We start from the raw sequence: 26,126 nt of genomic DNA on the forward strand, positions 1-26,126 counted from the left end.
ATTTTTTTTCTGGTGTGTGGACAACATCCAAAACAGGAAGTTTGAAGGAGATATTAAAAGTAGAAAAGTGGGAAAACCTGGGATTAACCTGGCGGTCCCTGCTGTGCTTTGAGATTCCCAGAAACTCCCTGGGATTAAATTAGATCCCTGCCACTTTCCTTCAGAAAAGTTTGTGGCTTCCTTCAAATTCTCCAAGAAATGAGACCATTATAAACAACAACAACAATGGGGCCTGAGTAATAGTACAGTGGGAAGAGCCTTTGCCTAACAGCTGGCACAAAGGTCGACCAAGGTTCAATCCCCAGCATCCCATAGGGTCCCTGGAGCCCTCTAAAAGTAATTCCTGAGTGCAAAGCCAGGAGTAACCCCTGAGCACTGCTGGGTGTGACCCAAAAAGCAAAGCAATAAACAAATAAATAATAAGGTCTAGAGAGATAGCACGGTGCGGTAGGGCGCTCGCCTTGCGCGCAGCTGACCCGGGTTCAATCCCCGGCATCCCATAGGGTCCCCTGTGCAACCGCCAGGAGTAATTACTGAGTGCAGAGCCAGGATTGACCCCTGAGCATCGTTGAGTGTGGCCAAAACAACAATAATTGCATAACACTTTTTTGGTTGGGGAGCCACACCTGGGCATTCTCATGAGTCACTCCTGGGCGGCGCTCGAGGCACCCGACGGGACGCCGAGGATCGAACCCACGCCCGCCACGACGTTCAAGCCTGCGCTGTCCCGGCGGCCCTACCCAAGTCACTCCCAGGCAATTTCGCGGCAGGCCACGCCCCGCTCGGCGCTTGACGGGCGTCTGGGCCCGAAGGCCACGCCCCCAGACCGTGTGGCTTCTTTCCGCTCTTGGGGGCGTGGCCCGCCTCCCGGAGCCACGCCCCCTCGGCGCCTGACCGGTGAGTGAGCCCGGAAGCCACGCCCCCAGGCCGGGTGGCATCATTCCCGCCCTCGAGGGCGGGGCCCGCCTCCCAGAGCCACGCCCCCGCAGCGCCAGACCGGTGAGTGGGCCCGGAGGCCACGCCCCCAGGCCTTGTGGCGTCATTCCCGCCCCTTGGAGGCGGGGCCCGCCTCCCGGGGCCACGCCCTCCCCGGCACCTCCTCGCGGGCCGGCCGGCGCGTCACGTGACGGCGGCTCGGCGGCGCCGGCGGTTTGCTGTCAGCTGATTCCCCGGGTCGGTGGCAGCGGCAGCGGTGGCCATGGACTTTCTCCTGGGGAACCCGTTCAGCTCCCCGGTGGGACAGCGCATCGGTGAGTCCCCGGAGTCGCAGGCTGCCTCTGCGCTGGGCTCCGCGTCGGGCTGCGCCGCCCCCCAGGGGCGCCCCGGGTCCCCGGCGGCCGCGGCCGAGGCGGCGGGGAGGTGGACAAGGTTGGCGTGTCTCTCCCCGCACCTGGCCCCGCCCCCCTCTGATTGACACGGGCCGCCGCCCAGTAGGAGGCCGCGGCTGGTGACGGATGCTCACGGCCGCCAATGGGGGCCGCGGGGGGGCGGGCCCGCGGCTCCGCACGGGTCCAGCTTGCTGGGGTCGCGAATCCTGGGAGAAACTTTTCCGGGGGGGTTAAAGGGACAGTGTGATTGATTCCCTTGGACCCTCCCCGCTTCGACTGTTTCCCTCTTGCCTTCCTCGGCCCTGCTCCGCCCACCCACCCCACCCCCCGCCTGGACTCACTCCTGCCTATTCCTTCCGGCCTTCCCGGACCTTCGGGACACGGGTACCACCCCGAGGAGGGTCCCCGTTCTCCGGGTTGGGGGGCAGCCAGCCTCTGGGGCTGCAGTCCGCGCGAGCCACGTGCGGGCAGCCCCGGCCTGCACCGGGCTCCTGTCCTGGGGCCTCGCGGAGCTGCCAGGGGTCTTAGCGACCACCTGTCGTGGTCTCCCGCGCATTTCCCAGTCGCTGGGAGGGGATGGTTGGCCCCAGGCGCGCCGGCCTATTCCGTGCCCCGACCCCCGACCCCCTAACCCCCCCCCACTGGCGGGAGGCCAGGTCGTCTCGCCTGTAATCACGGGGGTATAATGGGCCCTCCCAGCGCCTTAGTATTGCGGTGAGGATTAAGGGCGTTGATAGGTGCACTGGGAAGAGTGGACAGCCACTGGCCGGCAGCATTGAGTTTCTAGAATGAAGTGCTGATGTGCGGTGGGGGGTTCTGAGAAGTTTCCCGGACAGTGCGGCGCTCAGGGACCCGCCCCACAGCCCTGGGAGGCAGCCTGGGTGTGCCCCATCCTGCTGGGAGAAGTCACCGCAGGACTGTGTTGGTTTGCGTTCTGGATGGTTTTGAGGGTCTCAGTGCAGACATTGCAAACACTGGAGCGTTTTGATTGGTGTGGGTCGGGTGAGGGGCTTGGGGGCTCCTCCCAGCTGGGGGGGGGGGGGGGGTACCATTCAGTGCCGCAGGTAGATCACTGTTAGTCCTCCCCCATGCAAAGCATGCGCTCAGCCCCTTTGCTCAGCCAAACGTTGGATCTGTAAAACTAGATATGCTTTCGATGCCTTCGGTCTCAGAAGCCAAAAGCTCACTAAGGTCCGTCTCCTTTGCCAGGGTCTCTGTGACGCGCTGGCTCTGTGGCTTTTGTGCCGAGGGGGTCTGTGCGGGAAGGGATGGAGCTGGTGGATTTTTGCTCTGAGACTGTCCTCTCCGGACTGAATTGTATACACACACAGACGTGCACATACACACCCCAGTGTGAGTCATTGTTTTGGAGCTGAAAAGAAAAAGCAGCTCTCAGCTTCGTTTCTCCAAGCGGCAAGATACCACCGCTTTTATCCCGAGCCAAGTTTGAGACTTCCTTTTTTTGAGAAAACAGAAAAGGAAACGGGCCCTTTCGAAGGCAGACTCCCGGCTCCGAGGCTTTCTCGAAAAAAAACTCACCTGGACTCAGGGCTCCGGCTGGCCAGAGAAAAGTTAGTTTCTTTTCTCACCGCAAATGTCTGCTCCGGATCGAGGAGCATTTTGTCCAGAGAGAATGCTACTGGGCTGGAATTCCTTAGAACAGGGGGGGTCTTCAGCTGCCTGATCCCAGCCCCTTCCACCCCCTACACGGCCTGCAGGTGGGTGAAGGCTGGAAACCGGCGTCTGCCCGCTCAGAGCTCTAACCAGATTTCCCTGCTGGGAGCTTCTTGTTCCGTGGGTGCTCTGCAGACTCCCCCTGCATGCCTTGTTAAGGCCTGTAAGACTGAGCCATGCCCCCCACTTTCCTGATTCTGGAGGGCTGGAGGAATGGTGTGAGGGAAATCCAAAAATTTGTGTTTCTTTCTTTGTGGCTTTTTGGGTCACACCGAGTGATGCCTAGAGGTTCCTCCTGGCTCTGCGCTCAGTAGTCAGTGGTGGTGCTCAGGGAATCATAAGAGATGCCAGGGATCGAACCCCGGGTCGACCGCGTGCAAGGCTAACAACGCCCTCCCCTTGTCGTGCAAGGCTAACTATTGCTCCAGCCCCGAATTGGTGTTTCTGACCACCTCCCTGGGAGAGACCAGAACCCCTACACCGGCAGCCACAGATGGAGAACCTCTGGCGTCTCTCTGACTTCACACGGGTGGGGACTGACTCACTCAGGACCCCGGCGAATTGATGCTGAAGGGGAGAGAACTCCCAGAGCCTTGGCCTCTGGACGCACTAATGGCCAATTAGTGAGGCCGGGCTGCATTAGTGACCGCCCTGCTTATTCGAAGTCTAAGATAGAGTCCCCGCTGGGATATTCTGGTGGCCAGTGCGGGCGACTGCTGGCCCCACTTTGCATCGGTGAAAGAATCTCTAGGCCAAGTCCAGGGGCCAGAGCAATACGGGAAGGGCACTCGCCTTGCACACAGCCTGCCTGAGTTTGATTCTGGCACCCCAAACGATCCCCTGAGCCCTGCCAGGAGTGATCCCTGAAGACAAAGCCAGGAATCAGCCCTGAGCCCTGCCGGGGGGTGGGGGGGGGGGGGGGGGTGGCCCAGACATCAAAAAGGGGAGGAAAGACCGGCTCCATCCTTAGACTGAGAGAAGAGCCTCGTGATCGGCAGCACTGAGCGGGAAGGCCTAAGTGGGGGTCGTGTGGGGGCGCCCCTCAACGTGCAAGGTCCCCCTTAGCGCACACACGGCTTTGTGCTAGCTGGCCGTTCCCTGCCTCCATCCTGCAGAGTAGCCTTCAGAGCCCTGAGCACCACCAGCCACCTCCTCTCTGAGGCCTTCCTGGAGCTTTCCTCCACCCTCCTTAACCTTTGGACCCTGAGCTGGGGAGAGTGCAAAGCACCAGGCCATCTGGAGCTTAGGGACCAGACTGTCCCTCCTGCAGCCAGGTGGGAAGGAAGGAAGGGAGGCAGGGAGGGAGGGAGGGAGGGAGGAAGGGAGGGAGGGGAGACCCTGAGCAGATGCCACACTGGGATGCTGGGTACCACCTGCAAGCCTGAAGGGCAGGCCTCAGGGCAGAGGGCCGGAGCCCGGGCTGGGATCTCTGGGGGACACAAGTCACAGCTCCCTCCCGACTAGGTCCTGCCAGGGTCTGGAAGAGTAGCCAGTGAGGACGGGGACCCCAGGACCCAGGGCTGTGCTTGCAGCCTCTTCCTGCAGGGATGACCAGGCCGGCTCCTGCCCGCTCAGAGCCCAGGAATTCCACTCTCCAAATGGCAACCCCATCACACACACACACACACACACACACACACACACACACACACACTCACACTCACACACACACACACCCGGAACTGGGTAACCCCTGAAGCCCCGCCCCCAAAGTCAGGGTGTGAAGGATGAAGAGCTCAGGGCCACAGATGAGTCTGGGTGGGGAGATTGGCCTGGTGGCCATGGGCAGGGGTCAAAGGGGGATCTTTGTATGAGTAGTGAGGGACCCTTCTTGAGGATACTATTCCAGGAGAAGGTCAGCACCGGCCTGGATGCCCGGCACCTTCCAAAGATGGGCCTTGGAGTTGGAGCCAGAGCACAGTGGGGAGGATGTTTGCCTTGCACGCGGCCGACCCGGGTTCGATCCCCAGCATCCCACAGGGTCCCTCCAGCACTGCCAGGAAATTCCTGAGTGCAGAGCCAGGAGTAACCCCTGAGCATCGCAAGGTATGGCCCCAAAACCAAAAAAAAAAAAATTTTTTTTTAAATAAAAAAACAAAAATATACATCAAAGAGGGGCCTTGTGGGGCCCAGAGCCATAGCACAGCAGGGAGGGCGCTCGCCCTCCGTGTGACCCTCCCAGGTTCGATCCCCACCACCACCTATGGTCCCCTGAGCCCCACTCAAAGTGATCCCTGAGCACAGGGCTAGGAGTAGGCTCTGAGCATCCCCAGGTGTGGCTTTGTGGGAAAGAGCTGGGGGTGAGGGAGGGGCAGAAGAGGAGTCGGGGCTCCTGCAGGGGCCGGCGACCGGACTAGGCCAGAATCCTCAGGACTTGAGTCCGGGGAGGACACGAAGTTCCGCGTGTGTCTCGTTCCGAGCTTGCAGGCCCCGGGGCGTGGGCTGTTCTGGGCACGGGCTGTCCTGGGCACAGGGCGTCTCTCAGGCCGTCAGGTACCTGGGCAGGGCGGCTCTGTCCGCGGACACTGAGAGGAGGACGAGCTGGGCTCTCCACGGCTCGGGAAACGGTCTCAGGCCTCCGAGTACGTTTCTGACCCGTAAAGGCCTGGGCCAGGGGCAGACACGTGCTCGGCCGAGGGAACCAGCCGGTGGCTCCCAGGTCTCCCTGCCCAGTCAGAGGCGGTGTGAGGGAAGGTGGGGGGCATCTGTGTTCTCCAGGGCGGGGTCCCCTGCATCAGAGACACCGCAGGCTGCCCCTCGCCTGGGCCCTGGCTCCCACCCATGCCGGAGCCAGTGTCAGCCCCAACCCCTGAGGCCAGCAGGTCGTGTTCAGCCCTGAGCAGGGCTGAGAGCGGGGCGGGCATCGTTGAGATGGGCCACCCCGCCCCGTTCCGCCGCCCCGCTGTGTTACCCGGGAAAAGTGCTCAGCCTCTCTGTGCTTGGGTGCCCTGGCTCTAAGGTGAGGGCCGCATCCCTGATTGTATGCTGCCCGCCGTGGTGGTGCTTGGGGCCAGGGCTGGTCCGGCAGGTGGCAGCGCCAGGCACCTCCCCAACCTCTGAGCTGGCCAGGTGCGAGCCGGTCACGCGGCCAGATCGGGTTGCTGGGCCAGGGATGGACGTGAGGAGTAGGTTTTGTTCCCTCCGAGGGCTCAGAGAAACAGGAGGAAAGCCCTGGACGTCTGCCCTCCTGGTTTGGAGAAAAGGGGGGGGAAATACACCCCACAACAAAAACCCTCAGTGTCCTCTCGGGGCACGGGGCAGGGGCTGGGCTGGGTGTGCACCCTCGTGGCCTTGTCTAGCTGTCACCCGCCCCGGGCCACCTGGAGAGTGGCTTTTCGGTTCTCTTTTCTTTTCTCCTTTTTTTTTTTTTTGGCTTTTTGGGTCCCACCCAGCGATGCACAGGGGTTCCTCCTGGCTCTGCACTCAGGAATCACTCTTGGCGGTGCTCAGGGAACCCTATGGAGATGCTGGGAATCGAACCCGGGTCGGCCACATGCAAGGCAAACGCCCTCCCCTCCTCCCCCCGCTGTGCTCTTGCTCCAGCCCCCATCCTTTTTTATTTTAGTTCTTTTCTTTTTCCATCCTCGCTCATCCTGTGTCATTGTCTACAATAAATCGTGAGTTTAAGGAGCCAGTTCCTGGTCTTTTTTTAAATGGTGGTTTGTTGTGTTGTTTTTTTTTTTTCCCACTGTTGGGACTTTAAAGGAAATGCCTGACGCCCACAGCCTGTCTGCTTGGCCCCGAGCCCCCCCACCACCACCACGATCCCGGGGTTCGGGGTCTGAGTAACTCTTGCACTTGGATCTGGCCTCAGAGGTTGAGGGCCCAGTTGTCTGCTGTGCCCCGTCCCCCGTCTAACCTTGGGGCCCTGGGAAACTTGGCCCGACCCAAGGACAGGAACTGGACTGTGAGGAGAAGGTGCTGGAAGGCCGGAAGTGGCGGGCCTGGGGGGCAGAGGAGCCGGCCAGGCCATGGGAAGCCATGTGGGGCCGTGTGACCTGCAGCCATGTGAACCCGGGCGTGGCGCTCTCTCTCTCTCTCTCTCTCTCTCTCTCTCTCTCTCTCTCTCTCTCTCTCTCTTTCTCTCTCTCTCTCTCTCTCTCTCTGTGTGCCTCCTTGGCCAGACCACACCCAGAAATGTTACTCCAGGGACCAGAGCCATGCCTGACGCGGGTTCGATCCCTGGAACCCCCTAGGGTTTCCTGAGCACCACCAGGCGTGATCGCCGAGTGCAGAGCCAAGAGTGAGCTCTGAGCACCCCCCGGGTGTGGCCTAAACACCAAAAAAAAAAAAAGGGAAAAAAGTTATTCTTGATGTTTCTAGGCAATGGAACATTCCAGGGGTGACTCTGAGTGAAGCAGAGACACTCCGCAGTGGGATGGGCCTAATCCAGGCAGTCGGGGGGCCTCCAGAGAAGGCAGGCCGGACCCCCCCTCCCTCCCTATCCCCATAAATCGCCTTTACCTGCAGCTGGGAGCCAGGCCAGTGGCCATGTCCAGCCTGCTGACTGGCCACACGGAGTTCCACCAGCTTGTCAATATAAGAACCCTACAAGATAAGAATCAGTCCCTTGGGGCTGGAGCGATAGCACAGTGGGTAGGGCATTCGCCTTGCATGCGGCCCACCCGGGTTCGATTCCCAGCATCCCATATGGTCCCCTGAGCACCGCCAGGGGTAACTCCTGAGTGCAGAGCCAGGAGGAACCCCTGTGCATCGCTAGGTGTGACCCAAAAAAGGGAAAAAAAAAAGAATCAGTCCCTTACAGTAAGATCTTTCTTAGGAGGTAGAATGGTGGGCATGGGGGTCAGGGAAGAAATAGGCGTTAGACGTGGCAGTTAGTCACAAGGAGACCGGAAAGGGAAAAAAAAAAAAGGAGTGTGATCGGTCCTTCCAGACCCTTCCAGGCCATTCCAGACCCTTCCAGACCATTCCAGATCCTTCTGGACCATTCCAGACCCTTCCAGCCGGCTGCCCCCACCTGCCCCCTGGTTCCTGGATAGTTTTTAAAAGCGCTTCTTCCGCTGAGCCAGGCCTCCACTTGGCGCCCTGCTTGGTTCCTGCAGCTTTAAGCCGCATCCTCTGCGAGGTACTTGGAGAGTTCCTCTGTGGCCTGCGGTTACGACACGGCCAGGGGGACGAGCCGCCCGGGCTTTGAGGAAAGACTGCCTAGCAACCTCGGAAACGGCTGGAACTTTCCACGCCAGGGCTGGAAAGAGCCGTGCGTTTGGAAAGCGGCTCCAAGACCCGTTGGCTGGCTCGGAAGGAAAGTCCGCAGCCGCGTGCGTGCGTGACTCGCCTGTGATTTTGTGAGCGGCTCAGTCGTTGTTCAGCAGCGGTGCCATTTGGGGATCAAAGGTCCAGGAACTCACGGGAGGGGGGGGTCACACACTCCTCCCCTCCCCAGCTCGTCCCTTCCCCTGAGGGTGCGCTGGCGTGCCCGGTGTCCTTTGGAGAGAAGATGGGGTTGACATCCATCACGGTCTGTGCCCCCGCCTCACCTGTTACTGGGCGGTTGTACCCCACATGTCCCCAGCAGCTCCGCCCCTGGCGGGGGGGTGGCCAGGCCAGCAGGTGCCCTCTTCCAGCTGGTGGGTTGGAACTGGACCGCCACTGCTGGGGGACCTGGTGGCGAGGGTCTTTCCCGAGAAGAGCCAGCAGGTGAGCAAGGGCCCTGAGTCAGCTGCCTGCTGGCCTGTCCCGCTGACCAGCCCGTCACAGATGCCGCAGGACAGCAGGACAGATACGGAAGGCACAGGACACTTTTCCTTTTAGCTTTTGGACCACAGCCAGTGTTGCTCAGGGGTTATTCCTGGCTCTGTGCTCAGGAATTACTCCTGGTGGGCTCGGGGGGGAGGGGGGAACCCTATGGGATACCGGGATTGAACCCGGGTCAGCCACATGCAAGGCAAAACGCCCTCCCTGCTGTGCTATTGCTCTGTTCCTACCCCCTTGCAAGAAGCTTTTTTATGTTAACTTTTTTTGACTTTTTGGGTCACACCCGGTGATGCTCAGGGCTGCCTTCTGGCTCTGCACTCAGGAATTTCCCCCTGGTGGTGTTCGAGGGACCCTATGGGATGCCGGGGATCGAACCCGGGTCAGCCGAGTACACTGCCAACGCCCTCCCTGCTTGGATTGTCCCTCCAGCCCCACAAGAAACTTAAATTGGTTTTTCAAAGCATCAGTTTTTACAAAGCAGGGGAGGGCGTTTGTCTTGCACGCGGCCGACCCGGGTTCAATCCCCCGTATCCCATAGGGTCCCCCCGGGCACCGCCAGAAATAATTCCTGAGTGCAGAGCCAGGAGTCAGCCCTGAGCATGGCCGGGTGTGACTCAGAAAGCAATAAATAAATAAATAAATAAATAAATAAATACCGAGCCCCTCCCCCTCCCCCTCCAGGCTGAGGAGCGATGCCCTTTTGAAGCAGAATCTCTAACTATCCTGCACCCAGGGCCCCCTTCCTGCCTCCCTCCGCCCCCCACTCAGCTCCCTGAGGCGCCTTGTCCTGTTGCCTGAAGCTGCCACCCTCAGGCGTTGTCGCTGTCCCCACCCAGTGTCCCCACCACCCCAGAGGGCTGCCAAGTGGTGGCTGGCAGCTCCAGAGTGCAGACAGGGCGGCCCCGGGGCTTGTGGGTGGACCCTGAGCCAGGCCCGGGGTGGGAGGGGGCGGGGGGGGGGACAGTTCCTTGTGGGGGTTCAGGGGGCTGGACCCTCCTAAGCCACAGGCTCCCACCGGCCACTCCGCTGTGGCTCCTGCTGGTCCCTGAGCTGCTGTGCTGAACCCCCACGCCCCACCTCACCCCAGGAACGCTGCCCCCACTCAGAGACAGGTCCGGGGGCAGGGGTGAGCTGAATCGTGGGGACCAGAAGCCTCCTTCAGTCCTCAGGATGGAGGTCCGACAGTCCCACCAGGACCAAGCCCCTTACCTGCCCAGCCGGCAGAGGCTGGCGGGGCCCAGCCTGTCCCGTGGGTGCCGGGATGGGGGCAGGCATCAGGGAGGGCCAGCACTCTGCCCTTCCAAAACCTTCCTTTTTTTTTTTTCTTTTTGTGTCGCACCCAGCTGATGCTCAGGGGTTATTCCTGGCTCTGCACTCAGGAATCAGTCCTGGCGGTGCTCGGGGGACCATATGGGGTGCTGGGAATCGAACCCAGGTCGGCCGCAGGCAAGGCAAACGCCCTACCCGCTGTGCTATTGCTCCAGCCCCCAGAACCTTCCTGAGTGCTGGCACACAGGTCTCCCCGACTCCTGCCCACGCTCGCCACCCGGGACTCGAGGTGCCTGGTGCCCACAGCGGAGAGCCCACCCCTCCCTGGGGGGTAGCAGCCCCTGCAGGCGCCCATGGCTAGGGACACGCTGGAGGCCACCAAGCCGCCCACCTCAGTGGCCCCTTCCACAGCCCACCGCCTGGCCTCGGCTTAGAGGAACCGCCACCCACCCCCACGGGCAGGGCCTGGGGGGTGTCCCTGCGGTCGGCAAGGCCAGGGCACATCTGCCAAGCTCACCAGGACGGAAGGTGTCCGGCTGGCCAGTGCCTCGTCCTGAGCTGTCCCGCACCCCTGCCCAAGAGAAAGTGAAGCAAGGCAAACGCCCTTCCCGCTGTGGTATCACTCCAGCCTTGACTCTTTCACTTTCTCTCTCTCCTTCCCCTTCCTAAAAACCTCCTCATGAAATGTTTTAAATATATATATATATATGGGAGCCAGAGCAATAGCACAGCAGGGGGAGGGCGTTTGCCTTGCACGCGGCCAACCCGGGTTCGATTCCCAGCATCCCATAGGGTCCCCCAAGCACTGCCAGGGGTCATTCCTGAGTGCAGAGCCGGGATAACCTCTGAGCATCGCTAGGTGTGATTCAAAAAGCAAAATATATACATATATGTATATGTATATATGTGTATGTGTGCACATGCGCGCGCGCGCGCGTGTGTGTGTGTGTGTGTGTAATAGAGCCAAGATGAGTTTTCTTGTATCCGGAGCAATAGTGCAGTGGGCAGGCGCCTTGCCTTGTACGCAACCGACCCGTGTTCGATCCCCGGCATCCCATAAGATCCCCTGAGCCCACCAGGAATAATTCCTGAGCCAGGAGGAAATCCTGAGCACCGTTAGGTGTGGCCCTGCCCCCCCACACACACACATGCACACACACACAAAAAAAGAAGAATCTTAGCTGAGCTGGGGGTGATTGGGGCTAAGACCCCACCCGGGCAGCCCACCCATCCTGGCTTCCTCCCCAGAGAGAGCGACCGACGGCTCCCTGCAGAGCGAGGACTGGGCCCTCAACATGGAGATCTGCGACATCATCAACGAGACGGAAGAAGGGTAAGGGCCGGACTGCTGACCCCGGACTCCCCGGGTCTGGCCCACGGGAACCTTCCAGAAGGTCAGGAAGGCTGGGAGGGCCCCAGGTGGATGCCAGGTCGTGACCTCCCACGCCCATTTCCCCTCATTTCCTGGGTCTCCCCGGATGCTGCCTCTCCCATGGGTGCTGAGTGCTCCTTGTTTCCTGGAGCCAGGACCTCCCCCCCACCCCCCACCCCCGGGCAGGCTTCTGCTGTTTTCTTCCTGGTCAGGTCCTGACCCCAGCTGTGGAATTGGGGGTTGTTTTTTTTTCCCTTGGGTATTGGGGCTAGAACCCAGGACCTCTCCCGAACTCCCCCGCCGAGCCCCAGCCCTGATCCCAGGGTGCAGCTTATTTTGAATGTTTCCTTTTGGTTTTTGTCTTGGAGCTCAGGGCTTCCTGAGCTCAGGGCTTCCTCCTGCCTCTGCACTCCGGGATCACTCCTGGCGGGGCTCAGGGGCCCACATGGGGTGCCAGAGATGAGCCCAGGTCGCCCATGCACAAGCGAGTACCCTCCCCGCAGGTCTATCGCGCCAGCCCCTGGGTCCTGCTGTCTTTGGGTGCTCTTCTCTTTGCTTTGGGATCACACCCAGTAGTGCTCCGGCCTACTCCCAGCTCTGTGCTCAGGCGCTGGCTCTCTGGGAACGCTCAGGGGACCCCGTGGTGCCAGCATCGAACTCAGGCCTCCCACATACTTGGCTCAGGGAACCGTCTGCCTCCAGCCCATGTCTGCGGTTACGGCTGCCCAGTGGCCACGCCTGAGGGCCTGCGCCCATGGGTGTGGCAGCAGGTGCCTGAGGGGACTCAGCCAAGGAGCCCGCCAGCTCTGTTGGAGACACAGGCCCAGCCCGCCCGCCCGCCCTCCCTCCCTCCTTTCCTTCTTTTCCTCCCTCCCTCCTTTCCTTCCTTTCCTCCCTCCTTTCCTTCCTTTCCTCCCTCCCTCCCTCTCTCCTTCTTTCCTTCCTCCCTCCCTCCTTCTTTTCTTCCTCTCTCCTTCCTTCTTTCCTCCTTCCCTCCCTCCCTTCTTCCTTCCCTCCCTTCCTTCCTCCTATCCTGTCCTTCCATCCATCCATCCATCTGTTCCCACAGCCCCAAAGATGCCTTCCGGGCGGTCAAGAAGAGGATCTCAGGGAACAGGAACTTCCACGAGGTGATGCTGGCGCTCACGGTGAGTGCTCCCGGTCCCGCCCTGTGTCTCTGCCCCCAGGAGTGGCCCCTCCCCCCTCCCCGCCCCGACACGCAACACCCACATCCTCCCAGAAGCCACCCTGCCTGGGCCCCTGGGGAGGACGGGAGTGGACAGGCCCAACTGTGACTGGTGGCATTTGGACATCCCCGACGCGCGGGTGCCCACAGTCCGGGGCCCAGTTGTCACGTGCACGGATCCCCAGCGTGGCTGTGGGAAGGGACAGACACTCCTGTCCAGCCCCCCCCAGGACAGCCCGTGTGGCCAGGAACAGACAGGGCTGGAGTGCGGCCACCCCCGGGCCCCCCAGACCCAGCCCTCCTGTCTCACATCTGGGGGTTCGCGGCCCCCAGGTCTTGGAAACCTGCGTCAAGAACTGTGGCCATCGCTTCCACGTGCTGGTGGCCAGCCAGGACTTCGTGGAGGGCGTCCTGGTGCGGACCATCCTGCCCAAGAACAACCCCCCCACCGTGGTGCACGACAAGGTGCTCAGCCTCATCCAGGTGAGCTGGGGCCCACGGGGCATCCCCTGTATCCTGTATGTGTGTGTGCACGTGTGTGTGTTTGGGGAAGGTGTGAGAATGTGTGTGACTGTGAGAATGTGTGGATGTGTGTGACTAAGTGTATGTGTGTGTGTATGAGGGCATGAGTGTGTGAGAATGTGTGTGTGAGTGTGAGTGTGAGAGTCTGTGACTAAGTGTATGTGTGAGGTTGTGAGTGTGTGAGTATGTCTGTGACTATAAGTGTGTGTGTGAGGGTGTGAGGATTGTGAGTGTGTCTGATTATAAGCGTATGTGAGGATGTGTGTGAGTGTGGGTGTGTCTCTGTGACTGAGTGTATGTGTGAGGGTGTGAGTGTGTGTCTGTGACTAAGTGTATGTGTGAGGGTGTGAGTGTGTCTGTGACTAAGTGTGAGGGTGTAAGGATGTGTGTGAGTGTGTGAGGGTGTGTCACTGTAAGTGTATGTGTGAGGGTGTGAGTGTATGTGACTGTAAGTATATGTTTGAGTGTGTGTCTGTGACTGTAAGTGTGAGGATGTGTGTGACGGTGTGTGACTGTGACTGTAAGTATATGTGTGAGTGTGTGTCTGTGACTGTAAGTACATGTGTGAGGGTGTGAGGATGTGTGTGAATGTGGGTGTGTCTGTGACTAATTGTATGTGAGAGTGTTACTGTGACTGTAAGTGTATGTGTGAGGATGTGAGGATTGTGTGTGTGAGTGTGTGTATGACTAAGTGTATGTGTGAGGGTGTGAGGGTGTGTGAATGTGTGTCTGACTGTAAGTGTGTGTGTGAGTGTGAGTGTGTGTCTGTGACTGTGACTGTAAGTACATGTGTGAGGGTGTGTGAGTGTGAGTCTGTGAGCCCGGCCAGGGAAGGGGCTCGTGTGTGCCGTGGTTACCGCCCTGTCCCCTGTCCCCTCTCAGTCCTGGGCGGACGCCTTCCGCAGCTCGCCTGACCTGACGGGCGTCGTGGCCGTGTACGAGGACCTGCGCCGGAAGGGCCTGGAGTTCCCCATGACCGACCTGGACATGCTGTCGCCCATCCACACGCCGCAGAGGGTGAGCAGGACGGGCCGTGGGGACCCCGAGGGACACCCCCCCGGCTGGGCGGGGGGGCACCCGATCTCCTTCCGGTCAGCCCGGGTGCCGGGCCCTGCCCAGCCTCGCCGTCTGCTTGTGCCTCAGACCGTGTTCAGCTCCGAGGCGCCGTCGGGACAGAACTCCGTGGGCTCGGACCCCGCTCACCGGGCCGAGCAGCCCGCCCCGCCCCCCGCCCCCGTCGTGCCGCTGGGAGATGCCACCTTGACGCCCACCCCTGAGCAGGTGAGCCGCGGGACAGGGCTGTGTGTGTCTGTGTGTTTGAGTGTGAGAGTGTGTGTGAGTATGTGAGAATGTATGAGAGTGTGAGTGTGACTGTGTCTGTGTGACGGTGTGTGAGAACGTGTGAGTGTGTGTCTGCGTGTTTGTGTGAGAATGTGTGAGACTGAGTGTGACTGTGTAGGTATGACTCTGTGTATGTGTGAGGGTGTGTAAGACTATGTGAGTGTGTGTGAAAAATTGTGAAAGTGGGGGTGAGTGTGTGCGGGTAGACTATAAGTGTATGTGTGAGAGTGAGTGTGAGAGTGTGTATGACTGTAAGTGTATATGTGTGTGTGAGAATGTGTGTGTATCTGTAAGTGTGTGTGTGTGTGTGAGAGAGAGGGAGTGCATGTGTGTGGGTATGACTGTATATGTATGAGTGTGTGTGTGTGTGTGTGTGTGTGTGTGTGAGAGAGAGAGAGAGAGAGACGGTGTGTGAGAGTGCGAGTGCCCCAGACTCGGCCACAGACTGGGTTGTGGGTGCAAGGCTGTGCCCTAGGGTGTGTGGCTTCACCTTTGAGGCGATGCCCAGCCTCCTCCGTCCAGCCAGACACGCTGGAAAGAAAGTGCTCCTGGGGCCGGAGCAATAGTCCAGCGGTTGGGGGACTGGCCTTGCACGTGGCCAACCCGGGTGTGATCCCCGGCACCCCATCTGGTCCCCCGAGCACCTCCAGGAGTGAGCCCCAAGCAACGCCCGGTGTGACCCAGAGAGGACAAGACGGTGGGCAGCAGCGGCCGCCCATCAGCCTGCGGGGGGAGAAGTTCCGGGCTGCAGTCCCTCCGAGCGGGCGATGAAGTCAGCCCTCCCGAGCGGCAGGCGTCACCAGGGACGTTCTGCTAACGAGCTGGGCAATTAGAGGTCCGCTCGGGCTCCTCGCCCTGGGCTCGGGGCCAGCCTGCTGCACTCTGGCCTCCGACTGGAAGGACCGTAGTGCTCAGCGGTGGACCCGGTCGTCTCCTGGGGGCACAGACACAGGGCTGCCGCTTCCAGGCTCCTAATTAGGTCCCGTCAGACCCGAGGCTGGCAGCGCTGGTCCCGGCTGTTGGTTCTGTCTTTTCTTGTTTAGTTTTTGTTGCGTGAGGTCACAGCCAGCAGCGCTGAAGGGCCCTGCGGGTGCCAGGAGTTGAATCCGCTACAGGGCCTTCTGCGTGCGGGGCCTGTGCTCTGCCCTGGACCCCTGGCCCGGCCCTGCACACAGGCATCTGCCCACACACTGGTACCGAGAGCATTCACGGACTGTGTCCACGGCCCCAGTGACCCGTACAGCTGCCCGGGGTGATGGCCGGAATGTCTGGGGCACCGACGTTACCTGGGTCAGGGTGGCAGCCGTCCCCGTGGATCATGTCTTGCCATGAGACCTGCCAGTCTCGTGCACAGAGATGTGGGGAGACACAACCCCCAGCGCCCCACACCCACAGCATGAGAGCCTGTGCGTCTTAACAGCTGCCCTCCAGCCAGGCCCCTGGGGGCACACGCCCCCCCCCAGAAAACCCAGCATTGTCTGCATCAGGCTTGGGTCTGCGGCCCAGGACCACGTGGCCACCAAGAAATGGCCACCGTGGCTGCTGGGTATAGCCCTGGTGGCCCCCGCAGCACTGAGGGGGACCCACCCCCAAATAAGCAAGAATAAATCTGTCTATGTGGGAGGGCATTGATTTGGTTTGGGGCCACACCACACCCAGCCATGTGCAGGGGCTGCTCCCAGCACAGTGCTCCAGGGAGCAGGTGGTACCAGGGATTGAACCCCGAGGCTCCTGATGCAGAGTCGGACTCTCCATCATTACCTGCCCATGGGATAATCTACTCTTTGCCTTTTTTGGGTCATACCCAGGCACACCCAGGGATGCTCAGGGGTTCCTCCTGGCTCTGCACTCAGGAACTACTCCTGGGGGTGCTCGAGGGACCCTATGGGGTGGCGGGGATGGAACCGGGTCGGCCATGTGCAGGGCAGACACCCTCCCCGCGGGACTATCACCGCTCCAGCCCCATGCTCTGCATTTTAAGTGGCGGTGGGGGTGTCTCTGGGACTCATCCCGACCAGGGACACCTCCGCCAAGCAGGAGGCTGTCCCCGCAGAAGGGGAGGGTGGGTCCTGCCCTATCGGCGGAGGGGGCCGGCTCCTCCCGCCTCCGGAACCGCTCCCGGGGGCCCTTGTTAGCTGCCCCGGGAGAGGCTGGCGCTGCGCCTCAGTCGCCCTGGGCTGTGTTGCTGGCGGCCGGTCCCTGCACCGGCTCCCCCGGTTGGAGATGGTGACGGTCGGTATCGCCGCAGTGAGGGGGTCTCTGAGGGGTGGGGGCCGGCCCCTGGCCGGGGGGGCTCTGGCTGCATCCCCGGGCCAGCCCCTGCCTCTCAGCGGCGCCCTCCCGGTTTCAGATCGGGAAGCTGCGCAGCGAGCTGGAGATGGTGAACGGCAACGTCCGGGTGATGTCGGAGATGCTCACCGAGCTGGTGCCCACCCAGGCCGAGCCCGCCGACCTGGAGCTGCTGCAGGTGAGCTGAGGCCCCCGCGCAGACACACGCGCACAGATACACACGCAGACACACACATCAGACACACACGTGCAGACACACATGCTCAGGCACACGCACAGACACTCAGATGCAAACACACAGGCACACAGACACACACCACAGACACACAGACACCGACACACACACACAGAGACAGACACACACAGATTCCAGACACACACAGATACACACTGACACACACAGGCACACAGGTACAAACACAGACACAAATACAGACACACACAGGCACACAGATTCACACACAGACACACACACAGACACGTATAGACAGACACGTACAGACACACATTCTCAGACACAGATATAGACACAGACACAAATACAGACACACACACAGGCACACAGATACACACCGTAGAGACACAGGCACACACACTCACACAGAGACAGACACACACAGATACAAACAGACACAAGTACACACACAGGCACACAGCTACACACCATAGACACACAGACACAGGCACACACACAGAGACAGACACACACAGATACCAAACACACCCAGATACACACAGTCACACAGTGAGATACATACAGACGCGCACAGACACACACACACACACAGACATGCAGACAAATCAGTTGAAATCAGTGAGAACAGTACAGCAGGGAGGGTGCTTATCTTGTACACGGCCGACCTGGGTTTAGACTCTGACATCCCATATGGTCCCAGAGCTTTACCAAGAGTGATCACTGAGCACAGACCAGGAGTAAGGCCTGAGCATCCCCGGATTTGCCCCACACCCTCATCCCTCCAAAAAAAGTCAGGGACCTAGAGGCTGAGGTGGAGGGGGAGTCCTGCTTCCCGCATGGGTGTGCATAGCCGCGTCACAGGCAGTAGTGAGGGAAGGGGAGGGTCCCAGTGCCTGATGTGGGAGCCACGAATGATTTGGCTGCAGTCAAAAAGGTTCTGCATGCACAGCGATGAAGATTCTGTATCAACCTTGGTATGAACATGATGGGATTCTGGCCGTGCTGCCCGTGGCGCGTGTGTGAGCTGGACTGGGCCCCGGTGGACAGCGTTGCCCGGGGGGGTTCTCAGTGTCACCAGGGTCCCCGCCTGCCCCACGGCTGAGGCCTCCCCGAAGAGTAGCCGAGGGGAGGCTCAGGGGACTTCGCCGTACCACCGACTCTACTGTCCACGGCTACTCTGCCATCTTGGCTATTTTCTGTGACTCTAAATTCATTCCAAACTGGGGCCAGAGCAGTTTGGGCATTGGCTTTGCACATGGCCGACCCAGGTTCAATCTCCAGTACCCCAGGAGTGATTCCTGAGCACAGAGCCAAGAGTCAGCCCTGAGCATTGCCGGGTGTGGGCGAAAAGCAAATGTGCAGACACTGCCTGCCAAACGGGGCTGTGAGAAGGGCCCGGGGTAGCTCGTGTGTGTTCTGTGATTTGTCGTATTCTGTGACTTGTCGTGTTCTGGGATCTTTTCTCTGGCTCCCCCACCCCCACCCCCCAGGCCTAGAGGACTGAGTCTGGTTGGCCGGGCCCCTGGCTTCCGCCTTCATCTCTTTGGCCCTCCCACTTCCGCTGACCCTCACCGTGGCCATGCCCAGGGTGCTCACGGAGGTGGGCAGGCTTGTGGCCCCAGTGCTCACGCAGGGTGCCAGCGGGTCACCCCCATTCCGTGGCACTTACACATCCCTGGGTGTGGTGGGGCCCAACATCACAGACGGCAGAGGCAGCCCGGGCCCCGCTGGGCACATGTGGGGCACCAGGGACTTGAACTCGCGGCCTGGGGCCCACAAGACCGGGCTCCAGCCCTGCAGCAGGGAGGCAGGGTGAGGGTCACCTACACGGTGGCCGGACGTGGACACCCAGGGTAGGGTAGCGCAGACTGCGGAGCCCGTTGGTGTCTCCAGTGTGAGAATCTCGCCAAGGATCCCATGGTAGGAAAGTGCCACGGGGGGCGAGAGCAGGCCGCGGCGCGGGCCCCCATCACTGTCCCACGCCCCCTCCCTCGCCAGGAGCTCAACCGGACGTGCCGGGCCATGCAGCAGCGGGTGCTGGAGCTCATCCCCCAGATCGGCAACGAGCAGCTGACGGAGGAGCTGCTCATCGTCAACGACAACCTCAACAACGTCTTCCTGCGCCACGAACGGTACCCGCGCCCCCTCCCGCCTCCTGGGGAACACGCTCTCCTAGGAGGCCACCAAGTTCTTCCCCCCGGCAACACCCCCCGCCCCAACATCCCCCCCCCGCCCCGCAACCTTAGCCCCTGTCCAGGAGAGGCGGGGTTTTTTGTTATTTTTTTTTCCCTTTCTGGATCACGCCCAGCGTTACTCGGGTTCCTCCTGGCTCCTCCTGGCAGTGCACGGGGGACCCTATGGGATCGAACCCGGGTCAGACACGTGCAAGGCAAACGCCCTCCCCACCGTGCCATGGCTCCAGCCCCAGGAGAGGCTTTTTTTTGTTTGGCTGGTTTGGAGTTTTGGCGTTGCTCAGGGCTGACTCCTGGCTTTGTGCTCAGGGATCACTCCTGGCAGGGCTCAGGGGATCCTCGGAGGTGCTGGGGATTGAACCCGGCTTGGCCGCGTTTGAGGCGAGCACCCTTCCTGCTGTTCTCTCTCTCTCCGGCCCCGGGAAGAGCCCTTTTCGGGAGAACTTGCAGAACTTGGGGCAAGAGGGGTGTGGGGAACGGATCCGGGGTGGCTCAGGGCTCTGGGCACAGAAGCTCATGTGTCCCCCCCCACCCCACCCCTCACCCCTGCCTATTCCATATGGGTGAACTCAGCAGGAAGGGGTGGTCAGGCTGCCTGCCCTGGACCATCCTCCCGCCTCCCAGATACCCCAGCTGAGCCCAGGGGGTAGGAGGGGGGCCCCCAGCATCACCAGAAGTAGGGTCAGAGCAGCTCCCAGTCCTGTTAAGGTGGAAGGAGGGGTGCCAGGCTGCCATCCTGCTTGTTCCCCACACCACATGCCGTGCGGGTTAGGGGGCAGCCCTTTTGGGGGTGCTTAGGCCAGGACACCCTGCCTGTCACACGCGTCTGAGCAGGGGCCACTCTGTTCAGAGACAGGCCCGGCCCGACACACACCCTCAGGGGCGCGGTGGGCGGTAGGGGGGGACAAGCATCTTCCCGGCCCCTGCCCCACTGCCTTCCTCACGGGGACCCTGGGAGGCGGCAGTGACCGTTCCCTGCCTAGGACTCCGCACCGTGCTAAGTCGCAGTCACCTTCACCTGGGCTTCTCTCTCCCACAGGTTTGAGCGTTTTCGGACAGGCCAGAGCGCCAAGGTAGGCGTCTCCCCGGGGCCGGGACCAGGCAGGACCCTCCTCACACAACTGTCCCTGTCCCCGCTGAGGCCCACGGGTCTCCCAGCCTCCCCCGGGGGGCAAAGAGGGCCCGGTGACCCAGGGGGAAGCGTCCTCCACTCCCGGCCAGCCCCAGGCACTGAGAGGGGACCCAGGCTGAGAGGGCAGTGGGAAGGCTGATGCCGGCCACTCCCCGACCAGGCCCCCAGCGAGGCCGAGGCTGCCGCTGACCTCATCGACATGGGCCCTGAACCCGCAGCCGGCGGCGCCCTCTCATCCCAGCTGGCTGGAATGAGTAAGTATGCGGGGCCCTGGTCCAGGAGTGCTCCCTGTGGGTCCCCCTCCTCCGGCAGGTGTGGGGTGAGGGGGGCTGTCCAGCCAGAAGGGCCAGCTCCCAGGTCCCGGGCTGAGCCCCCAGGGGCTTCTGGTCACCCATACCCCACTCCTGAGCCCCTGGGGACCTCAGAGACCACCGCCCTGACAGCTCCCTCCCCAGCCCCCCCCCCCCCCCAGGTAGTCAGAACTCGAACAGGTTTCCTGTGCCCTGTGCCCCTCTGTGCAGGACCACCCAGGTCCTCAGTGGCGTCCACAGGGTGGGACCGGCCGAGACCCGGGTCAGATCGTTGGAGTTGGGACCATCCCTGCCTGCTCCCTCCTGGGACCCCTTCAGCTGCAGGAGTCCCATAGTTGCTTCCCGCAGGTGGGACTAGGATGACTAGGATAGGGGCCACTTAAGCAGCCCCATGGGCAGGGCAACCCCAGGATGGAGGGGGTGGGGCTGAGATGCGGCCTGAGAGCGGAGGTGTGGCTCGCCCCAGCCCCGCCCCTGTAGGGCTCCACCCTCTCCCAAGCCCCACCCCTCTCTACCTGGCTCCGCCCTGCCACACCCACTATCCCAGCCCCGCCCCCACCTAACCCTCTTCCCAACTCCGCCCCCTTTCCGGGCTCCACCCTCTCCCCAGCTTGCCCCGCCCCTCCCACAGAGGCTCTGCCCAGGACCCGCCCCCTGTCCCAGCTCTGGCCCCGCCCCTGTCTGGCCTCCATCCTCTCCCCAGCCCTGCCTAGCCCTCGCCCCGGCCCCACCCCCTGCTTGGGCTCCACCCTCTCCCCAGCCCCACCCCATCTTGCCCTGCCCCTTCCACACCCTGACTCCGCCCTGGCCCCGCCCCTGTTCCAGCTCCTCCCCTGCCCCACCCCCTGTCCGGCTCCACCCTCCCCAGCTCGCCCCGCCCCTTCCACACTCTGGCCCCACCCACCATCCAGGCTCCACCCCACCGGGCTCTCGCCCCCCCCCCCCCCCGCCCCTCCCCGCAGAATTTCTGGCCTTGGTCCTGGCCGCTCTGCGTGCAGGGCGGCGGCTTCCGCGCCGCTCATCTCTCCTCTCCGCCCGCAGACCTGGGCTCCAGCAGCGTGAGGGCAGGCCTGCAGTCCCTGGAGGCCTCCGGCCGCCTAGAAGACGAGTTTGACATGTTTGCACTGACCCGGGGCAGCTCGCTGGCTGAGCAGCGGAAAGGGTGAGTGATGGGGGGGGCACCGGGGAGCCTCCTTGACCCCAGCCCCGGCTTGTGGATGGGAAGGGGCGCCCCACCCAGCACCCAGCCCCTGTCCTCTCACTCCCAGAGACCCGACCGCCCCAGTGCTCCGGGGCTGGAGCTGTCCACCCTGGGTCCAGTGAGGACCCCCCGGGGCACAGCACCATGGTGGCTTGCCCTGTGCAGGGCTGCCCGGTGCCTACTGGGCGGATCAGCCTCGTGGCCCCTGGCATCCCGGGCCCTGCAAGTCTCATCTCTGCTCAAGCTGGGCTGCCCCCATCCCAGGTGCTGTCCATGGCAAGGCATGCAACCCAGACCCTGTCCTTGCACCCGACCCTTAGCCGCTTGCTTGGGGTTGTGGCCTGGGGCATGCAGCTGGCGTGGCCCTGGAACATTCTGGATGACCCGCAGCCCATGGGAACTGTCTCTCGGAGCTTCCTGAGGCCCTGTGCCCTCGGTTGCTGTGGAGTTAGGTATCCCCAGAGCTGCGGAGGGTGGGATAGTGAGGCACAGGAATTGCAGCCCAAGGGCCCCCAGCAGGAGCTCCTGACCCCCACACCGTCAGCTGGGGGGGCAGTGAAGACGGCGGCCGGCAGCAGAGGGGTCAGCACGGGTGCCGCATCATGTGCCGTGCCTGGACACTGGGACATGTGGCTCCACAGAGGTGGGGGGCGGTCAGTGCTGGGCAGCCTGGGGGTCAGTATGGGTCAGCGAGGGATGATCAGTGCTAGATGCTAGGTGTGATTAGTGCTGGACAGTGGGGTGGTTAGTGCTCACCCTTGTCCTGAGCTGTGCAGTCCCAGGGTGGGCAGTCAAAGCTCTGTCCTGCGCGGAGCCCAGATCAGGCCTGGCGACACCCTCCTCACCGCTGGTCGGTGGAGCCCATGTCCCCCTGGCCAGTGTCCTCGCCACAGGCGCCGCCTCCCGCCCTCCCTCAGCCTCTGCTGTTTCCCAGCACACGTTCCCCCTCAGGGCCTCGCTGGTTGGCGCCTGAGCTCCCCGGGCCTCCTCCTGGGGTGCCCATGGGGGCCTATTCCTGCTCCGTCAGCCCCTCGCCGTGTCCTCGCACTCGCCTACCCATGGCCAGAGACGCGGCCCTGCGTGGCTCCAGGGCCCAGATAGCCGTGCCAGGACCACACGGGCACCAAGAGGCTCACACAGCCTCCCCCGTGCGGGCACTTCTGCTGCTCACACAACACCTCAACCTGCAGTGTCCCCCCACCCAGAGCTTCAGTGTTCCCCCAGAGCTTCAATGTCCCCCCCAGAACTGCAGTATCCCCCAGAGTTGCAGTATCCCCCAGAGCTGCAATATCCCCCAGAACTGCAGTATCCCCCAGAGTTGCAGTATCCCCCAGAGCTGCAGTATCCCCCAGAGCTGCAATACCCCCAGAGATGCAGTGTCCCCCCAGCCCCAGGCCCTCCCTCCCACGAGCTTAGCAGCCAGCCTCTCCCAGAGGCGATCGGGTCACCCACCCTTCAGCCAAGACAGGCAGCCAGGGTCGGGATAACTTGCCTTCTCGCGGCCACACCCTCCAGGCCCCTAGAACAGGGGTGGGGGTGGGGAAGCGGGCGATGCGCCGTGATGGGATGGTGCCTGGGATGGTGCCGGCACAGTGAGCCCTTGGGGGGGGTTCTTTGGGGGTGAAGGTGCCGCACCTCCTCACCCCTCCCACAGCCTCACGGGCGTCCACCCCCAGTTCCCAGAGGACCTCCCTGCCTGTCCCACTGCCCCGGGTCCTGGGCAGCATCTGAGGGTCACGGCCGCCTCTCGTGTTTCAGGGTCAAGTACGAAGCCCCTCAAGCCTCGGACGGCCTGGCCGGAGCCCTGGACGCGCGTCAGCAGAGCGGCGGGGCGGTAAGCCGGCGACTCGCCTTCTCCCCCGTCGGGACAGTGTGGGTGACGGTCACTCGGGGGCCGTGGCCCCAGGAGACTGACCAGGCCGGGCAGGGACTGCAGGGAGGGACACGGTGGCAGCTGGACAGTAAGAGGCCTGGGCACTTGACACGGGGCCGACTCTTATCCAGCGTCCACATTATCGGCCCCTGTGGACATGACCCCAGGACCTCCAGGGGCCCGGCCCTTCCCAGGGGGCAGGACAAGCCCCAAGGGGAGCCCTGAGCGGGCTTGGGGCAGCAGGCAGCAAGGGCCTGGGGCAGTGACTGCCCGGCCCTGCCCCCCACCCCACCCCGTGAACGCCCCCAGCCCCAGGCAGGGCACCTGTGGGTCAGGCCCGGACTCTGCTGTCCACCCCGAGGGTCAGACCCGGGAGCGGGCAGCTTCTCAAGTCCCCCAGAGCCAGCCCAGGACGCCCGAGAGGTTCAGGCCACAGAAGACCCCAAGAGCCCCCTGCTCTAGTCAGACCCCCACTGCAGCCCCTGACCTCAGGGTGGTCCGACTCCCCAAGGCGGCCCCAGGCCCCTCACCCTGCCACCGCCCTTCTCTTCCAGATCCCCGTTCCCCAGGCCGGCGTCATGGAGGACATCGAGCAGTGGCTGGCGACTGACGTGGTGAGTCGACCTGTCCCCTGCCTGCAGGGTCACACCTCTCAGCGGTGACCGTTCACGGGGACACTCCTAGGGGTGACCATTGTCAGGGGCACCCCTCAAGGGTGACCGTTCACAGGGATACTCTCGGGTGACCATTCACAGGGACACTCTCAGTGGTGACCATTCACAGGGACACTCAGTGGTGACCATTCACAGGGACACTCAGGGGTGACCATTCACGGGGACACTCTCAGTGGTGACCATTCATGGGGACACTCTCGGGTGACCGTTCACAGGGTCACTCTCAAGGGTGACCATTCACAGGGCCTGTCTCAGAGGGAAGCCCACAGCCCGGGGGGGAGCCGGGCCCTGATAGCGCCGAACCCCCCATCCCTCGAGCCCTGCAGCCCCTCTGGGGGCCGCGCCGGCAGCGTCCGGGCAGTATGGGGCAGGGCGTTGGCCTGGCACCCCCTCTGCTCCCTCCCCAGGGCCTGGCCCGGTCCCCGTCCCTGCTGGGGCCACACAACATCAGGGTGGGGGGACCTTGTGACCCTTGTGACCCTCCCTGACACCTGGGGGGCTGAGGAGTCAGGACCCCACTGGGGGGACAGTGGCTGAGGCCTCGACCTGGCCCCCTTGGTGAGCTCAAGACCTCCTGCTTACCCAGGGCGCCGACGCGGACGAAGCCAAGGGCGTCACCAGCGAAGGTGGGAGTACCCGTCCCCGTCCCTGCCCCAGATGCTGTCCCTGTCCCCACCCCTCACCCCTGTCCTCATGCCCATCCCATCCCTCCCCCAGCCCCCGTCCCCATCCTTGTCCCGTCCCCGCGCCCAGAGCCCGCGCTCCTTCCCACAGAGTTCGACAGGTTCCTGGAGGAGCGGGCCAAGGCCGCTGACCGCCTGCCCAGCCTCTCCAGTCCCTCGGCCGACGCCCCCCAAGGGCCCCCCGCGGGCACCACGTCGCGCAAGAAGACGCAGGACAAAGACGATGACATGCTGTTTGCCTTATGAACGGGGAAGGGGCCGGGTCCCCACGGCCTCACCGGGCCCCTCCTCCCCCCCCCCCCGTGTTAAGGCTGCTTTGGGGGGCGCCTCGGTGCCCACCTTCTCTCTTCCTCGCGGATGGGGCTGGCCCGCACCTGGGGGGAGCAGGACAGCTGTGCTTCGGGGGTCCCCTCCCGAGGAGCGCCCCCGCACCCACACTGCCAGGCTGGGGCCCGCACAGCTCAGCCACCTCCTCCCTCCCGTGGCTCCCGGCCCCACTCGGGGCCCGCTGCGGGCAGGCCATGGGCCTGACCAGGTACGACACGCGGGGCCGCAGCAGGAGACCTCACTGCCTTCGTCCACCCGGCTCTCCGGGCAGTGCCCTGGGCCCGGGATCCTGCGGTCCATCTCATCCGGGAGTGGTCGTGCCTTTGCATCTCAATTAAAGGTAGAAAGTCTGCAAGGCCCGGGGAGTCTTGGCCTCATTGGGGGGCAGCCGGTGGCAGGGGGGTGCGTCACGTGTCCGTCTGCGCTGCTCACCTAGCATACCCGTCTGCTGGGGGCGGGACTTCCTCCCCACAGCCCCCGGCCCGGGGCAGGTCACTCCATCTTTCCTGTGTCCAGGTGCCAAGAAGAGGGGGAATCAGGAGTTAGGGGCCAGGGGATGAGGATCCTTGGCTGTGAAGTGGAGGCCCAGGGGTCCAGAGCCATAGGACAGCAGGAGGGAGCTCACCTTGCATGCGGCCCACCCAGGTTGGAACCCCCAGCACCCTGGAAGCTCCCCCAGGAGGGATCCCTGCATGCAGAGCCAGGAGTTAGCCCTGAGGACCGCGGGGGGGGGGGGGGGGGGCGGTGCTGCAAAAAAAAAAGAAAAAAAAGAAATGGAACAGTAGCTGGTGCTGGGAGCCCGGCCGGGAGAGGGAGCCCAGCAGGAAGGGGAAGGGGTCTT

The 26,126-nt window shown here is 62.6% G+C and overlaps 1 protein-coding gene across 3 annotated transcripts; it reads left to right on the top strand.

The window, feature by feature from the left end:
• The first annotated feature begins 1,113 nt into the window (after positions 1–1,113).
• Positions 1,114–25,606, top strand: TOM1 (target of myb1 membrane trafficking protein). Of its 3 annotated transcripts, XM_056137482.1 has the most exons (15): positions 1,114–1,250; positions 11,235–11,319; positions 12,428–12,506; positions 12,878–13,027; positions 13,949–14,083; positions 14,210–14,347; positions 16,758–16,874; positions 18,891–19,024; positions 20,124–20,157; positions 20,377–20,470; positions 21,569–21,689; positions 23,487–23,562; positions 24,156–24,215; positions 24,862–24,901; positions 25,050–25,604. In XM_056137482.1, exons 1-15 carry the CDS (start codon positions 1,199–1,201, stop codon positions 25,202–25,204), a joined length of 1,470 nt encoding a protein of 489 aa, XP_055993457.1. In that variant the 5' UTR covers positions 1,114–1,198; the 3' UTR covers positions 25,205–25,604. The 3 variants fall into 3 exon arrangements, with proteins under 3 accessions (XP_055993457.1, XP_055993458.1, XP_055993459.1); XM_056137483.1 differs by lacking the exon at positions 14,210–14,347; XM_056137484.1 differs by lacking the exons at positions 13,949–14,083; positions 14,210–14,347 and having other exon boundaries at positions 25,050–25,606.
• The last annotated feature ends 520 nt before the right edge of the window (positions 25,607–26,126 follow it).

Source organism: Sorex fumeus, unplaced genomic scaffold (genome assembly GCF_029834395.1).
Source record: "Sorex fumeus unplaced genomic scaffold, SorFum_2.1 ptg000125l, whole genome shotgun sequence".
NCBI lineage: Eukaryota > Metazoa > Chordata > Mammalia > Eulipotyphla > Soricidae > Sorex > Sorex fumeus.